This window comes from Temnothorax americanus, unplaced genomic scaffold (assembly GCF_048541705.1).
Source record: "Temnothorax americanus isolate GAGA-0224 unplaced genomic scaffold, ASM4854170v1 Scaffold1, whole genome shotgun sequence".
In the NCBI taxonomy this organism is placed as follows: Eukaryota; Metazoa; Arthropoda; class Insecta; order Hymenoptera; family Formicidae; genus Temnothorax; species Temnothorax americanus.
The window spans coordinates 7,865,105-7,883,535 of record NW_027509230.1 but is presented as its reverse complement, the minus strand read 5'-3'; the positions used below and the strand labels follow the sequence as shown (position 1 = coordinate 7,883,535).

General features: G+C 35.0%; 2 protein-coding genes across 4 annotated transcripts; both read left to right on the top strand.

The window, feature by feature from the left end:
* The first annotated feature begins 570 nt into the window (after positions 1–570).
* Positions 571–10,492, top strand: LOC143893759 (aminopeptidase N-like). Of its 3 annotated transcripts, none has more exons than XM_077399486.1 (12): positions 571–931; positions 1,394–1,896; positions 2,431–2,880; positions 3,731–3,914; positions 4,560–4,719; positions 4,925–5,006; positions 7,574–7,950; positions 8,304–8,578; positions 8,742–8,932; positions 9,394–9,693; positions 9,791–9,860; positions 10,093–10,492. In XM_077399486.1, the coding sequence occupies exons 2-12, from the start codon at positions 1,415–1,417 to the stop codon at positions 10,276–10,278; spliced, it is 2,757 nt and encodes a 918-aa protein (XP_077255612.1). In that variant the 5' UTR covers positions 571–931; positions 1,394–1,414; the 3' UTR covers positions 10,279–10,492. The 3 variants fall into 3 exon arrangements, with proteins under 3 accessions (XP_077255612.1, XP_077255608.1, XP_077255618.1); XM_077399482.1 differs by having other exon boundaries at positions 572–931; positions 1,388–1,896; XM_077399492.1 differs by lacking the exon at positions 1,394–1,896 and having other exon boundaries at positions 574–931; positions 10,093–10,491.
* Positions 10,493–14,118: 3,626 nt separating this feature from the next.
* Alien (COP9 signalosome complex subunit 2 alien) lies at positions 14,119–17,955 on the top strand. Its single transcript, XM_077399127.1, has 9 exons — positions 14,119–14,380; positions 14,974–15,168; positions 15,252–15,377; positions 15,510–15,677; positions 15,831–16,005; positions 16,128–16,266; positions 16,364–16,580; positions 17,144–17,284; positions 17,702–17,955. The coding sequence occupies exons 1-9, from the start codon at positions 14,330–14,332 to the stop codon at positions 17,819–17,821; spliced, it is 1,332 nt and encodes a 443-aa protein (XP_077255253.1). The 5' UTR covers positions 14,119–14,329; the 3' UTR covers positions 17,822–17,955.
* The last annotated feature ends 476 nt before the right edge of the window (positions 17,956–18,431 follow it).

Below are 18,431 nucleotides of genomic sequence, written 5' to 3'. Positions count from 1 at the left end.
GATTTTTTATAATTTAATATTGTTCATAACCCTCACTTTAATCATCTTATACAAATATATAATTTATATTGCTCTATCTGTGATTAATAGTAAATTAATAGTAAATTATGCATGTGCTTTATAATTTTTACTCTTCTGTGTTTCTTTAAATATTTTTGTAACTTTGTAGCTGAATATATCAAATTTAATTTTCAATTTCTCTTATTAGCTTTTGGTGAATTTCTGAAATAAAATGCTATAATTTATACAATATAAATATATTTTTTCAAAAAATGTAGTATAACTGTTTCAATTATAAGCTTAATTCTCTCAATAAGATTTTCTTTTCCAATCGTTTATAACTCAGGGACTCTGTGCGCCTCGATGTTTATTATTGGAAACAAAAAATTCGTAGTTAAAAATTTAGTAAGAGACATCTTCTATATCGACATGATCTTACAGCAGTATTTAACGATAAATGTATTATACAAGTATTATCTAACTGATCTGAAGAAGCACATCAACTGACGGAAACGACTTCTTAAAATTAACATATAAACAAACACATTTATTATTTATTATTTATGATCTATGATCTTCCTGTAGATATCTTTGTCCACAAATATTAAGAAAAATGTGTAACGGTGTATCTATCAAAATATCAAAGATGACATTGAAAGCTATATCCAGCAAGTGACACAAGTGTCGTCTTGTCCGTTACTCATTGCAAAAAAAACAAAATATAACGACGTTGGGTGTCGACTTATTGTGCCGTTTGATAGAAAGTTCTCATATTGTAGTCAGTATTCAATGTTCTTTCGAGATGGTCGGACGGCAGTTACGCTAAACTATCCTTCATATTAACGGTTTTCGTGGTGATATAGCGCATAATTAATTTCTGCACAAGTGCACAGAACTGTATTTTAATCCGCACACAAGTGTAATATACAAAGTAAGTCGTTAAAAACAATAATAATTCAACAATAATAAAGGAATTCAACACTGCTATAACCGACAACTAAATAATTCAAATTCTATATAGCCAAATCAAAAATATACACACGTCGCGTTAGATGCGTAAAATTCTTCTCGAAAACTGAATAAAATAATTTTCTCTTAATTCTAAGAAAATATAAGAATAACAGAATAAATTAATTGCGAGCACATGAAGATATACATCCAATATTCTATAAAAAAATATTCATAATTTTCCGCTTAGTAGGTCGTACATATGTAATCGTCTTGATAAAAGTTGGAATTATGTTTTTCCTTTTTTTTTCTCCTCTGTTCCTTCGATTTTTGTATAAAAATTAATATTAAATTTCAATAACTTGTATCGCATTGTATTATTATTATTATTATTATTATTATTATTATTTATTTATTTATTTATTTTTTTTTACGAAAGTTACAGAAACCTAAGACGAGTATTGACATGGAATTCCCAAAATTGTTATTACATATCGGTTTAATATTGGCCACAGTCACGGACTTTTGTGTCGCTGATGATCCAGGACATATGCATCGTTTACCCACCAACTCAATACCAATTGATTATCACATCAGGCTGACTATTCCGGATCTCGAAAAAAGCAATACTTATCACGGTGAAACCGAAGTCACTGTCGACATTGTTCGCGAATCGTTTTACATAAGCTTACACTCGCAAGGATTAGAAATAACTGAAACGGCGACAACATTGATGAACGACACAATAACATTAAAACCGACGAAACATACTTATGACCATAAAACGAATATATTATCACTACATTTCGAAAAGCAATTGCATCGCGATTCCCGATACACCCTGAACATGAAGTTTGCTGGTAATTTCTCTCAGATGGATTTTGGCAGTGGTGGTTTTATAAAAATTCCGTACACAGACGAGAAAGGAAACAAAAAATATAACAGGACGTAAGCAAATATTAAAAATATTAAAAATATATACTTTGTAACGCGTACATACGTAAATGCTATTGTTGTTACTTTATTTATATATTTGTTACTTTTACTTATTACCTTTTTTTATTTGCTACTTTCATCGTTATTCATCGACTTACAATATATATAAAGCACGGCGAAACACAGTTCAGAATGTATATCCATTTTATTATTAAAACTGTTTTCTATAGTATGTAAGTATATTTACGATAAAGTATTTGCCAAAAATGCATGTAATGTTTAAAAGAATATTTACTTTAACTTAAAATGAAACGACAGCAGAGTACAACATTTCTGTTTCTACTCTCAACAAAATAATAATTACATACAATATAATAAACATATAATATATAAACATATAATATATAAACATATAATATATAAACATATAATATATAAACAATAACTAGTGTCCCTTAACTTCTCGTGTCCTACTCGCTATGAGTGGTAAGTTTGTACTATGAGTGGTATTTTTGTCCTTATTTATAAAATTGTTTAAAATCACAGGTTGGCCGCAACATACCTCCTGCCGAATAAAGCCAGACGAATGTTTCCATGTTGGGACGAGCCAGAGATGTATGCTTGCTTCTTTATCTCCGTGATGCATCATCAGAAATACAATGTATTGTCAAATTGGCCGATCGGAGAGCAGTACATCATAGAAAATGGCATGATATGGACACACTTTAAACGCACTTATCTAGTGTCCACTTATCTTGTGGGAATTGTGATTGTATCAAATTTTGTTCACGTTAGTAACACGGACCAGTCCGTTAATGTGTGGTGCAGATCGTCTTTGACGTCGCAAGCAAGATTCGTGCTAAGCATTGCCGAACGGGTCACGCCGCTCTTGGAGGAGTACATCGATAAAACCAATGTGGTACCGAAAATAGATCACGTCATCGTACCAGGTTATCCCAAAGCCTCCATGGGAGATTGGGGAATCATCATTTACAAGTAATATTCATAACTAAAGAGATTTATTAATATGTACATAAATAAAAAAAATTAATATAAAGTTATTAGAACTGACGTATAACTTCTAGCATTCAAATTTTGATAATTAAAAACGATAAAAAACGTGTATTTTATGGATATATTTAAATTTTATTTATATATTTTCATTCTTAGGCTGTTTTAAAACAAATTAACGTATTAAATTGATGTGAATGTCACCCTTTCTTTCAATGATATATATATATATATATATATATATATATATATATATATATATATATATATAGATATAGATATAGATATATATGTAGGTCTGGAAGTATGTTCCGGGACTTTTATTTTTGATATCGGTATATTCCGGGACATTTGGCAGTTTCCAGGACTGTCCTGGAAAAAATTGATGTCCTACGGCATTTTTCGGGACAATTTTTTGAATCTGATTACATATATATGCGTTATATTCCAGGACTGTACATTTCAAAAAACGTAAACAGTCCCGGAACATACCCCTGGACCTACATATATATATATATATATATATATATATATATATATATATATATATATATATATATATATATATATATATGTAGGTCCGGAAGTATGTTCCGGGACTTTTATTTTTGATATCGGTATATTCCGGGACATTTGGCAGTTTCCAGGACTGTCCTGGAAAAAATTGATGTCCTACGGCAATTTTCGGGACAGTTTTTTGAATCTGATTACATATATATATATATATATATATATATATATATATATATATAAACACATTAGACTGCATGCTAAAGATGCAAAAAAACTAGTCATAATCACATTTTGAATATTTATGTTATGTTATGTCTTTTAGAGAATCAAAAGTTGTCCACGATGATAGCAAGGATCCTACATTTCAGAAAAGGAATGTAGCTTTTTATGTAGCATATGAAATCGCACATCAGTGGTTCGGCAATTTCATCACCCCATTTTGGTGGACTGACATGTGGTTAAATGAGGGATTTGCTGTGTATTTCCAGGCGTATTTCCTCGACAAGGTTGTTTAATATTATTAATGCAATGAATTGCTCGTTAAATATAAAAGTTGGAAATGCACTTCATTCTCTAAGATCTAAATAACTAATGGCAATTCTTTAATTTAGAATTATAAAAAAGATTGTAACACTGTTCTTTCCGCGAATAACTAGAACAAAACATTTAATACTAATTTCTATTAAAATTCAAGAATATTATGTTCTCGGCACTTATCTTCTCCCAAGCTCATATTAAAGATTTACTATTTTTGATCTCTTATGTTTCAACATTATTTTCATATTTGGCAATACAATGATTATTATTGTAATAGTTTTATTAGAATTTAAACGTATTATATTTTTCGCATCTATAACAATAAATAATTAACAAAAAAAATTTAACTTCTAGAATTTTTATATCTTGATTTTATCTTTGTATATTCAGTAATGTACATTATCTTAAAAAATAATTGAAGTATGATCTTCTCAAAAGAATTTATATACGTGAAACGCGCGGTTAACATTTGACATAAATAAATTACAATAAAAATTAAAATAGCAAAGTTATTAAAAGTGGCGTACAGGTAGATTTGTATTCCTATAAATGCGAACTTTTCTTCGAATTTTTATATTCAGCCATATCAAAAAATTGTTTTCTTGATGTTATAGATATCTAAAAACTGGGAGCCAATGGACTTATTCGTTACTGGGGCCATGCACCATGCTCTCCAACTAGATGATGGCTTATTAGGTTCTGTTACATTAAACCTTTACGATAACGATACTTTGGATAACCATCATCTCTTTGTTGATCAAGTTCTTAAAAAAGGTAAAATTGTGTAAATAAAATAAAACTATCGTCCATGATTAGCTTAATGTAGATAGCACGAAAACAAAGGTGGAACAGAAAGTGAATAGACAACAAATTCTCGTTTTGCGCAATACGTTCACATATGTGTTAATTTTATGTATAAAAGTATATAAAATGTACTTTATATGTATTATTAATCAGTAATTTATGCTGTGTATCGTAGCTCCAGCTATATTGCGCATGTTACATCATGCAGTGGGCGACCAGGTATTTCGAAAGGGTATCACCAAGTATTTCGCTACACAGTAAGTATGTAGTCTATATATTTATCACATATAGTAACATTAAATATCATAAGTATAATGTTTCTTGCATTTCATCATCTAAGTCCTTGACATCTTGGCAGATGTGTGGTGACTATGCTTGTCCTTCCATGTTTCTGATAGCGTCCCTAATAGTGGTGCGCCATCTGTCCCGGTTGATGGTGGCCCTCACTGCCTCCTCCATGTTGGTATTAAGGAGCTGTTTAACTGTATCGGTCCATCGGGTTGGTGAGCGGCCTCGTCGTCGCTTCCCTTCCGGCTTCCCCTGGACTATCAGGTGTTCGATAGTATTGCTGCGATTTATGTGTCCGAAGAACTTGAGGATGCGGCTGTACACGTAGCTGGACAGTCTTTGGGGCGGATTTATTTCTGCCAGTATAGACACGTTTGTCCTCTTCGCTGTCCAAGGGATTCGCAGCATCCTTCGCCAGCACCACATCTCAAACGCATCCACATGTCGTCGGTCGGCTGCTCGTAGCGTCCATGTTTCGGAGGCGTAATGGAATACCGAGAACACCAATGTTCTGACCAAGTTGATTTTGGTTTGACGTGTGATGTTAGGGCTTTTCCATACCTTGGTCAGTTGGGACATTGCCACTCTTCCCAGCTGGATGCGCCTGCGAATCTCCTCCCCGCAGTCTCCCCGGTTATTTATTAGTGCGCCCAGATATACAAATTTATCGACTACCTCGAAACGATCAATGCGTGATGTGCCAGGGAAGTTATCATGTTCCCGGTCGACTATCATGATTTTTGTCTTGGTGTTATTTATGCGAAGTCCATAATCTAAACTGATGTTATTAAGCCTATCCAGGAGTGCAAGGAGCTCCTCTTTGCTCTTCGCGACCAACAGCGTGTCGTCCGCATATCTAAGATTCGAGATCCTTTCACCGCCTATGGTCACGCCACCATTCCAGTCCTCCAACACCTGCCTCATTATATATTCACTGTAGATGTTGTACAGAAGTGGTGAGAGTATGCATCCTTGTCTGACCCCTTTTCTGATTACACTCTTTCCAGAGGTGGTACTCTCGAGTCTTACGACAGCTGTGCTATTTTCGTATAGGTTTTTAATTAAATATATGAGGTGCAGCGGAAAGCCCATTTCCCTAAGAATGGGCCACAGTAGGTGCCACTTGACGTTATCGAACGCCTTTTCGTAATCTACAAAACACAAGAACATGGGTATATAGTACTCTCTAGCTTTTTCGATCAGCTGTCGCAGATTCAAGATCTGCTCTCTTGTACCTCGGCCACTGACAAAGCCAGCCTGCTCCGGGGCAATCTGTCTGTTGGCAAACGGCTGCAGTCGGCTATGTATAATGTGTAGCAGGATTTTGCTGGCATGCGTGATGAGTGCTATTAGTCGATAATTTTCGCACTTGCAGGTTGGACCCTTCTTATGGAGTGGGACTATTATGGTGGTGGTCCACTCTTTCGGCCATACTGTGGTGGTCCACACTCTTTGGCAGATGCGATGAAGGATTCCCGTTCCGGTAGATCCCATTGCCTTGAGTACCTCTGCTGTTATATAGTCTATACCAGCAGACTTGTTATTGGCCAGTCTTCCAACAGCTCTTTTCACCTCCTCTACCAAGATGTGTGGCTCCTGTTCATATTCTTCCCTCCCACTGGCCACCACCAGCTCATCCTCCGCATACAATCTCTCACAATATCTTCTCCACGTCTCTATTATGTTGTCGATTTCCGTGACCGGGACGCCGTTCTCGTCAGAGATAATCCATGTGCGGGGTTTGAATTTCCGCGTGATCTGTTTGATTTTGTAGAACACGTCTTTCGATTGAAATCGATTTGCATGAAGTTGGATGTCCGCACAGATATCGTTTAGGAAGTTATTTTTATCCCTTCGACAGTTTGTTTGGATGGACGACGATAGCCTGCGGTATTCGTCTACCGCTTCGGTGTTATTTAAGCCGGTTGCTAGCAGTTTTCTTCTTTCCTCTATTATCTTGAAGGTATTGGCCGAAATCCAGTCACGGTTCTTTGCTCGATCTTTTGGTTGTTGTTCAGTTAGAGATGTCTCGATGACGCCCTTGAGTCGGTTCCACAGATCATCTGGGTCGGTCAATTCCTCCATGTCGATCGATGCTATTTCGTGATTAAGTCTGTTAAGGAAAGCTCCTTGGTCAGTAACTGGCGGTAGTTTGGCTTTTACTGCGGCTCCTTTACACCTTTTCATTCTTACTCTAAGTTTGAAAGCCAGTAGCTTGTGGTCCGAGCCACAATCAGCCCCGGGGAGTGTCTTTGCTGAGAGTATGGCCGATCTCCATCGATTGTTGATCAAAATATAATCAATTTGGTTTCTTGCATTTACGTTGGAAAATATAGTACTACGCCACATCAGAAATATATATATAAACTTGTGTGTTCAATATAATTAATCTTAATTATAATTTGACTAAGTTAGTTCCCACATGTGTATTAATTAAATTGTACATTAATACTCACGTTTGATTATGTAATAGTAAATTTAAATACATACGACGTATGTGTATAGCTAATAACAATGTCATATTTCAAATTTATAGTAAATATAATAAGGCAGCCACTCCCTATGGTTTGTGGATCGCCATACAAAGTGCTAAAGACGAAGTTTCTTACGTCCCTTACATGCGAGATCAAAAATTCAGAATAGAAGAAGTGATGGATACGTGGATAGTCCAAAATCGTTATCCTGTGCTGAATGTAACGATGAATTACAAAACTGGTGAAGTAACAATAACACAAAAAAGTTTCCACGCAACTGAAGATATCAATAATAAATGGTGGATACCCATATCCTACACTGACGTGAGATTTCCGGATTTTTCCAATACTATGCCCAATAATTGGTTAAAACCAAACGAAACTCTTAGAGTGCAAATTAATACAAGAGGTTGGATTATCGTCAATCTACAACAAACTGGTATAAATCAATAAATTTTACACTCTCTTTTATATCTATCTTATTTGCTTTATCAACACAAAAGTTTTACAATATATTCAAGTTCTTAGTATATTTTTTTATTAAAAAGAAGCTTCGAAATTTATATATAATTATAATATTCTTTGCTACATTGGTGAATTACATTGATAATTCATTGGTAAAGTACATGCATTGGTAATGTACATTTCTTTTGTATAACAATTGTAAAGTGCAAATTACATAAAATTTGTTTATTACAATAATCAAAATGTCATATGCAGTATTTGAAAATATACCTTGATAATTCCAAACAAGAAAATCTATAATAATAAATTTAATGGATAATTCGACAGCATACTGTCGTGTCTATTACGATACTACAAATATGAAAAAAATCATACGTTACTTGAATTCTGAGGAATACACGAAAATACACGTTCTCAATCGTGCTCAAATTATCGATGATGCATATGCCTTTTTGCTCGAAGATCAACTAGATAGCTCCGTATTCATAGATCTTATAACTTACTACGAACAAGAGAAAGATTATGTGGCATGGCGTCCAATGTTCCGAATATTAAAACGGAATGAAAAGTACTTTTCACTGCCAGAGAGTGAAGGTTTCAAGGTATGTAATAATATAATATATATATATATATATATATATATATATATATATATATATATATATATACATGTATACATACGATTGTAGGTATGAATATGAATCACATCACTTCGCATGTAGCAACAAACCAATATAAAATTCAATATTATCTCATGATTTCTAGTCGTACATGGTACGAACCTTTGATGGGGTTCTTCAATATGTGGGATACAAAGAAAATCCTGACGATGACGATCTCACTAAGAAACTAAGGCTGAAGGCCACAAAATGGGCATGTACCGTCGGTCACGCGGAATGCAAGAGAAGCGCCGCCGTTAAATTGAGCAAACATTTCGCGGATCCTGATACTCACAAGTAACTCTTTTTATGATTATGATTATCTCATAATTTATATTTGTGCGTGTGTGTTGCGTATGCGCGCGCACGTATGCATATGGATGTAATCGATTCCTTTTATTTCTTCGAGTCATCAAAATCAGACAGTCTCTTTATTGTTTTTTCTTAATTTCCATTCTTGTTTTAATACATAGAATAAATATGCTAAACAAGTAAAAATATATGTATATAATAACAAGAAACGTTATGGATGGATTCATCTTTCATTTATTTATTCATTCATTCACTGTGTTCACACGTAGTCTTATGGTCACGTGGCAAATATAGAGTGACAGAACAGCGCACGACAGAAACTTAATTTTGCAAAATAAGATTTACCTAACAGAACGGAAAAAATACAAAACTTAATAAAATGAAACGTCGGTTATGCGTATGAAGTGCATTTACCTCTTTTCCATATACACACATATGTATTTTAGAGTTCCACAATGGTGGCAAGATTGGACGTACTGCTTTGGTTTAGCGGTAGCTAATAGGACTACTTGGGATAAAATGATGGCACTGTATCAGCGAACATCTGATAAGAAACTTTGGAAAATATTGAATTGTGCTGAAAATCCTGATATCATTACCAACTATTTGAATATTATAGCATCCAATACTACATTATTTAAGCATGAGCAGCATGCATTGATCTTCGATGTAATTCTTCAAAACCATGCACGCAACGATTTGGTCCTTGACTACATATTAGCAAATTTTAGTAATATAAAACCCAGGTGATACATTTCTCTTTACAAATATACATTCTATTCTTTTTAAATAAATTTATCTTATACATTAATTATACAAATGTGTATTATTTTGTTCTTACAGATTTCATTCTGTAGAAATAACGATAAATTATATCATTAAGAATGTTTTTTCTGATGAACAAATGTCTAAGGTAGGTTTTATGACTCTAGATTCATACTTATTGATTTTCTATTGATAATCCTTTTGCATATATACGCTTCATACACATATATGCTTCCGCAGTTAAGGGATTAAATATATTTGTATGCATACCATGTATTGTTATTATGTTAAACAAAAAAATATATTTCAAGAGATCGCTGCGTAAAAATAAATTACTACATATTAATGATAAAAATCCTTAACATTCTAATTTATTTCAGGTGAAAAGATTCGCAGAAACTTATTTCAGTCAAGATCCAAACGCTTTGTCAAACATTATAGATCTGATAGAAGAGCGTAAAAGTGATGTTAAAGAGATGTCAGATATTTTTGCAAAGCGATTTGGAAGAAGTCAAACTTTAATTGATCAATTAAAATATCAGATTATGATGAAGAAGACGTCATAATAGGTTAAAAATATCAAATGTGATGCAAGACCTATAATTATCTGCATAATTTTTTGAACAATACTATTTTTATTTATTATTACTGTTTTGTAAATAATTTTCTAATCATTTTTAATTATTTCTAATATTTTTATAATACTTAGTATTTTATTAATAGTCTGGAAGCTATTAATAAAATTTTTTGTGACAATGCTGTTCTGTAATTACATATATTTATATGTCATATTATTGTTATACTGTTATAATATGACATATTACTGTTCTGTAATTAAAAAATAATTTATAGAGTATTAGACTTCTCAATATATCTCGCGAAAAATTAAAATTTATAACGTAGACGAAATTAAAAAATAAATAATGACAAATTTCTCAAAAAGCCAACCGCGAAAACAGAAAAGATGCGTTATTATATGCATATGTTGTTCATGTGGTACGCATCTCGAAAATATATCAAGATATACAGAATAAAATGACGTGAGATCCGAGAAAAAAAAACTTCCCGTACAATTAATATTATAATTAAATATTATAATTAATCAATAACCGCATTGTTATAATTAAATAATTAAATAATATATGCAAATCTTTATTTTACGATTATCGATATAAATGTATCTCATTATATCTTTCACTTTCTATCAAAATTATTTTGATACATTATATATTAATAATATATAATGTAGTCACATATATTATTGCAAAACTGAATAATTGTACTATATCATCAATTCTAAAATAATTTAAAAATTTTTAACGTTTCTCGACAGAATATTTAGAATCTCACGTCATGTTACTTGACTTTTTATCTAGCATAAATTTTTCAATAAAAAATAGATAGATAGGCTACAAAAAATTAGGGTATAATCGATGCTTTGCTCAAATAAATTTTAGTAATAAATAATTATCACGTTTTCTATCAAATAAATTCTAAATATATTTATATATATTGCTTCTTTTTTTTTTTTGCATCGATTTACAAAATATTTGATCTTGGTTAAATATAGGTATGGAAAGGAATATATATATATATATATATATATATATATATATATATATATATATATAAATGAATATAAAAATAAAACACATCCTAACTATAACTCGTAATTTGTTCCTATCTACAAATATTTCTTTCTTATAACATCTAACACAATATTTTACTTATTCTTATCTCTTTTATATGAAAAAAATGTTACAAAAATAATTCTTTTAAAAAATCTAAAAAAAATTTTGTATTTAAAAAATTATTACTTTATATATATATATATATATATATATATATATATAATTACAGTATTATTTTATTTTTTCTTTTGTGTGTCTAAAATATTACTAACTCTAGTTTTAAGTAAAATTGATCAATATACTAAAATTTCCAAAATTTAATTTATTATGTAAATTTTATTTAAACAATTTTATTTAAAAGTCATTTATATAGAAGACAGTTTTGTTAATATAATTTGACGAGCTCTTCGCGAGCTCGGTGCGTGCGAAGTGTGCGAGTATTTCCGCAAGCACACTGGCACAATAAATCAATAACAATCAGTAAATACAACGATAAACAAATGATACCAAGATTAAATATATGCCATAATCAGTTTTAGCCCATCCATTTTAAGGCAATGGATCTACGAAATGTAATATTTTCACACTATAAATTATTGTAATTTGACATGTACCGAAATATATTTTTGTTCTATATTTAATTATTTGTAGATTCGTTACCTCAATAAAAAAAATGTCTCATTGACTCACCGATTCGATGCGCAACGGGCGGAGTTATACAGCCACGTAGCTACGGCGATACTATAACATACAAACGGAAGATTTAAATTTAAAAAACGCTCAAAATTATTAACATTTGAAAAGTTGATTCTCTTACGCGTCTCTACGTCGTTTTTCAATAAAATATTTAGCAATGCAATTATCCGTTTATCGAAACAGATCTTTACGGGAATAAAATTTTAGATAACAAATTCTCTTTCTTTAATTACTTTTAACTTAAATACTTTTAACTTTAAATTAAACACATCGATTAAATGGAAACACATTATTAATTTTATGTAGCTAAAAAATGATACTTACCCCAAGGTTGCTCCGCCGATGCCCGATGCCTCTCTCAGTCTTCCTCCTTCTCTCAGGACGTCAGGCTTTCTCCTTCCTTTCCTCCTTCTCCTCTCAACGCACAGGACACTCGCGAGAAACACTCGCGGATAAAAACTACACGCGCGCGCGGGCTACGTATTAATAAAAGTCTTTCTCGCGCGATACTTTACGGCACTCCCGTTTAGAAAAATCCTTTAGTCCGCGTACCGTTCGGCACTCCCGAAGCAAACGCGACGAACCGGCTGCGGTTCGTTTATTCAATTAAATCGGCGGACGCGAGGGTACGTTGGCTTCCCCGTCTTTAGATTTTTATCCAAGCGGAACAAGTGTTTTGCTTGGGTAAAATCCTCGTACTGGGTACTGAGCCTTCCCACCTCATCGCCAAGGTCGTACCCGTGGGAAGGAAGATACTTTACTTTGTAATATGAAAGCAGCTATAGGCAACAATTTTTCGTGCAAATTTGAAGGGTTCGCGACGCCGCGGCCGCGTGCCCCGCGTCGTTCCGCGTTCATCGCCGCGCGTTTCGGCGCGAATGGCGCGATACTATACGCAAGTCGAGCGGACGGTTGATAAAGACACGCACAGTACATATACGGTATCAAACTCGTAAAAATCTCGCGAAAGCAAAACTGCGTTATTAATATGCACGACGAAAACGCGTGACTGCCGCGAGCGCTAACTTACGCGACGCGCGGAGATATACGGAGATTATGAAGCACTCACGAACGGGCGCGATATATCACGGCGTTCCGTTGCTCGAATCATTCGATACGGACACTATCGCTCGCTACACTCAGCCCTCTTTTTCCCTACGAAGAGAATCGGAGATAAATCACACGACAGTCGACGCGACAATTCCGGCACAGCGTTCAAAGCACGACACGATGAGATACACAGCGATTTATCACCCGCGAATATCACAGCGAAACTGCGTCGTTCACAATTGCCGTACATACCTTCGCCTCGACGTATCGAGCGAGCACGTCGCGCGACACGTTCATTTCGACAAAAACTTGATATGCACACTTTTGTAAATTGTACGTTGAACACACACAGCGCGTACCTACTCGCGTAGCGCTAATTCCCGCGGCCCGCGAAACGAGGAAGCAGGAATGCCAATCACCGAAACGAGCGCGTTCCGAAAACAACACGAAGCACGGTGACGTCGATGACGACGAGCGCGCGCGGAGCACAAACACTTCCTACCTGTGCGAAATTCCTCGGGAGAATGATAACTGAGTCACTGACACGGGTAACGCTACTCCGAGCGTCGATGGAAACAAGTGGCAAGTCCGCTCATCGCCAGAAACAACGTCGAAAACGCGCCGATCTTCGAGGTACGGAGCTTTCGAGTTCAACAGTCGCGCCGCTAGTACGGGTTGGTACGGACTGCGCGATGCCTACACTGCCTACTACGTCACCGTATCGATCCGTCGCGCCGGCGGCGCGGAGCGGCGGAACGTGATTGGCCAGATCCGGGGGCTCGACTCAACGCGACCAACGCGTTCCACCTCTCGCCCGACTGTCGACTGTGCGGCGGCCGGCGGCTCGGCGGTTGTGAGTTGCACTTTCTCAGGCGGCGCGTCGGAAAATGCAACGCACGAAAGGCCGGGGCCGGGATGGCCTCTCTCTGGCCGTACGCCGTTTCTGCATTCAACGGTCGCGCCTAGTACGGCCACGGCCACATGGCGTCTGGTTACAGTGGTTACCGCTACCGGCACAGACCTGAGGCTACGCCACTGCATCGCGCAACGGCAGTGGCGTTTGTGTTTGTGGTGGTTTGTCAGTTCGTGGCGTTCACGCTCGCGGCTCGCGCTAGCGCAAAGAGGCGGGTTTCAAAATAGGTACGCTTCGCCTGTACATACATACTCGCACATAACCGTCATTGTCAGCGGGGGACCGCGTGAAATCTGTGCTAACGTGGGCCGGCGAGAAACTCGCGAAATGTCAGATGAGGAGGATTTCATGTGCGAGGAAGAGGAGGATTACGGATTGGTAAGTTTCCCTCCGGAGGATCGCACGGTCGTCGTTTTCGCGGAACGTTCCGGCTCGCGGGTGAGGTTAGAACTTCTGGAGCACTCGCGTCCGGTATACAAAAATAGTCCGAGGGATACCTCGAATGATCCTTCTCGACGAACGGGCCCGTCAAAACGGGTTCGACAAATCTTCCATTGTATCGTGCGCAAAACGTTTCCGATTTTTCGTTTGGTTATAGGTTATGTTTAGGAACCATCTTCGGCGGTGTTGAATTAAAGCACGCTCTATTGTCCGGGTATACATTCCGTTTCACGCATGGTGCAACATTTATCCTTGATTAACATTCGGCGAACAACAAGGATAAATGATACGTTGACTGGACCAGCAGCATCTCTCTAATCGCTTAATTTGTTTTAGCAGTATTCTGAAGACTCCAACTCTGAGCCAGATGTCGAAAATCAGTATTATAATAGTACAGCGTCATTTATCCTTGTTTAACGTTTAGCGAATAACAAGAATAAATAATGCGTTATACGGATCATGCTGCGTGAAACGTAACGCACCCTTAGACGTCCTCGGCCCAGCATCCCTAATCGCCTAATTTGTTCCAGGAGTATTCTGAGGATTCCAACTCTGAGCCAGACGTCGATTTAGAAAATCAATATTATAATAGTAAAGCTCTCAAGGAGGATGACCCGAAAGCTGCTTTACAAAGTTTTCAGAAAGTACTGGATCTGGAAGGCGGCGAGAAGGGAGAATGGGGCTTCAAGGCTCTCAAACAAATGATCAAAATTAATTTTAAACTGGTACCTGAGAAAAAAATGTGTTAGACATACTTGTAGCTCTCTGGTTGTATATAAATGTTAAACGCACAACGTCTCCTTTTCAGTCCAATTATAAAGAGATGATGTCGAGGTATAAACAATTGTTAACGTACATTAAAAGTGCAGTTACTAGAAATCACTCAGAAAAGTCAATAAATTCCATATTGGATTATATTAGTACATCAAAGAATGTAAGTACATTCAGCGAATAAGCATGTTATTGTATTTAATATCGATAAATCGTTTTATTCTTGATTAACATTTTTTTACTTACGTTAAATTTCTTCTGCATTTTTAAAAAAGTAACAAATTTGTTCTTTAAGATGGAGTTATTGCAAGACTTCTATGAAACCACATTAGACGCATTAAAAGATGCAAAGAATGATAGGTTATGGTTTAAAACAAATACAAAATTGGGAAAACTATATTACGATCGTTCAGATTTTAATAAATTGGCGAAAATACTAAAACAGCTTCATCAAAGTTGTCAGGTGTGTATATGTACATAAGTATCGTGTGAATGAATACATATGATTTATACATGTGTTTAACTTATTATCGTATAAGTAACATTTGATTGAACACACATGTGCACATATTATTTATACATATATTTAACTTAGTTTACGTATATATTTTTTCAGACTGATGATGGAGAAGATGATCTGAAAAAAGGAACGCAGTTATTAGAAATTTATGCCTTAGAGATACAGATGTATACAGCACAAAAAAATAATAAGAAATTGAAAACACTTTATGAACAGAGCCTACATATTAAAAGTGCTATTCCCCATCCACTAATTATGGGTGTTATTAGAGGTAATAACATGAATGTTTTCCAGAAGCATACAACAATTTATAACGTTTTACGTTATTGCGAGAATTTTGTGATGTATGTATATTGCTTAGAGATGCAAAGAGTAACAAAGTGCTTTTTTCAGAATGTGGGGGTAAGATGCATTTAAGAGAAGGTGAATTTGAAAGAGCTCACACCGACTTTTTTGAAGCCTTTAAAAACTATGACGAGTCTGGCTCACCGAGACGTACAACATGTTTAAAGTACTTAGTTTTGGCCAATATGTAAGTGTGATTATGTATTCTCCATTATTATGATTATTATCTAGATTATATTTATACAATTAAATATATATATTTATATATATGATTATGTTATTAGGTTAATGAAGTCTGGTATTAATCCTTTTGATTCACAAGAGGCAAAACCATACAAGAACGATCCTGAAATTCTAGCAATGACGAACTTAGTTGTCAGTTATCAGAATAATGATATTAATCAATTTGAATTAATTCTAAAACAAAATAGGAACAATATTATGGATGATCCTTTTATCAGGGAACACATTGAGGATTTATTACGGAACATACGTACACAGGTATATCTCATATCTTCAGCTTATATTAATGTTAGCATTAACTAAATTGTCTTACAATTTGCTCTGAACAAAAAACAAATTAAGTAAATAATAGGAGAGCCGACGCAAGATCTAATATGCAGAAAAATTATATTTAACAATTCTTAGTCAATACATTTAAAAATTTCAAACGTTTCAGCCCTAAATCGGGCCCTCTTCAGTGATAGTAAGTCGAAAGAACGCATATATATGATGTACAAAAAATTATTATGCACGCGTTAGCCTTTTGCGATACCACTGTATGCGTGCATAATAATTTTTTGTACGTCATATATATGCGTTCTTTCGACTTACTATCACTGAAGAGGGCCCCGATTTAGCGCTGAAACGTTTGAAATTTTTAATGTATTGACTAAGAATTGTTAAATATAATTTTTCCGCATATTAGATCTTGCGTCGGCTCTCATAGCCCATTATTTACTTAATTTGTTAAGACAAGTCTGTATGTCACATTTATGCTCAAAATATGATGTATAAGTACATACTACATCATGATATTTTATTAATGCACATAATTGTTTTAGGTTCTAATTAAATTGATAAGACCATATACTAGAATTTATATTCCTTTTATAAGTAAGGAATTGAACATCGACGTTTCGGAAGTGGAAAGTCTCTTGGTATCTTGCATCTTGGACAATACCATTCATGGTCGTATAGATCAGGTAATATTTTTATAATCTTGTAGCGATGTTGGATGCGTCGGGTTCGTCTGCACAATGACGACTGAACGCGCGTGTTTATGCGTGGGTGCATGTATTCGTATGTGTGTACGTTATTGTTTGTATGCGCATATGTGCGTTTGTGCTGCTGTAGCTCTGCAGTTGTTGCTGTCATGATTGCTGCTGCTAGATTTTCTTATTAGTACGTACCAATTCTTGGTAAGGAGTACTCGTTGTTCTCAGTTTTTAAACCCGATTGGCACAGCCGAGTGCTCGCGAGAAAGTGTGCTCGTTTTTGGCATGACTGGCTAGTATGGTGATCGGGTTGCCGTTTGACAGGGGTGCACGCGACTACCACAGTCTAGAATTTACGAACGATTCTGTTTATACACATAATGTAATTCTCTATATTCTTTACAGGTAAATCAGGTTCTCGAATTGGATAAGAAATCAGTATGTGCTGCGCGTTACAATGCTCTCGATAAATGGGCAGGTCAGTTGCAATCCTTGCATACAGCCATTGTGAACAAAATGTCTTAAGTGGCATAGCGCACGTGATCCTGCAATAAACACAATCTAATTTCACTTTTGTGTATAGTATATCATAAAAGCCCTATACAGATATATGAAGATTTGCAAATCTATTGTGATATAATAAATTTAGCATTTTAGCACGGGAGTTATTTTCATTTCCGTTGTATAAAGTCTATCCCAAAATAAATCGAAGTGAGGAAAATCAAGTGATGCAAAAAGATATACACAGAGGTTAAAATGTCAGGAAATTTTTAGATCGACAGATAATATACATGATATCTAATGACTTTCTTATTTACTGAATTTAGCTTGTTTTAATAATAAACTAAGTATAAGCTCTCCTGAATAAATCAAATAGGAAATAGTGAGAGAGGCAATCAGAGCCACGCGCGGTAATTATTGCGAAATCAATATATAGTCAATACATATTCGTATTGACAGCGAATATGTATTGATTAATATATTTTATCTTATTGACTATATATTGATTGCGCAATAATTGCCGAGCGTGGCTCTGATTGCCTCTCTCACTATTTCCTATTAGCTTGTTTTGTCGGCTTCTAATGTATATTGCTTTAGATATGACATTTAAAACAATATTTTTCAACATGCAATA

Bases quoted from the DNA above. Each gene is read 5' to 3' on its own strand.
- LOC143893759 (XM_077399486.1), top strand. From the start codon at position 1,415: ATGGAATTCCCAAAATTGTTATTACATATCGGTTTAATATTGGCCACA. The intron at 2,881-3,730 runs GTAATATTCATA...TATGTCTTTTAG, and splicing joins TGGGGAATCATCATTTACAA to AGAATCAAAAGTTGTCCACG. The intron at 8,579-8,741 runs GTATGTAATAAT...CATGATTTCTAG, and splicing joins CAGAGAGTGAAGGTTTCAAG to TCGTACATGGTACGAACCTT.
- Alien (XM_077399127.1), top strand. From the start codon at position 14,330: ATGTCAGATGAGGAGGATTTCATGTGCGAGGAAGAGGAGGATTACGGA. The intron at 15,678-15,830 runs GTGTGTATATGT...ATATTTTTTCAG, and splicing joins AGCTTCATCAAAGTTGTCAG to ACTGATGATGGAGAAGATGA. The intron at 16,006-16,127 runs GTAATAACATGA...TGCTTTTTTCAG, and splicing joins AATTATGGGTGTTATTAGAG to AATGTGGGGGTAAGATGCAT.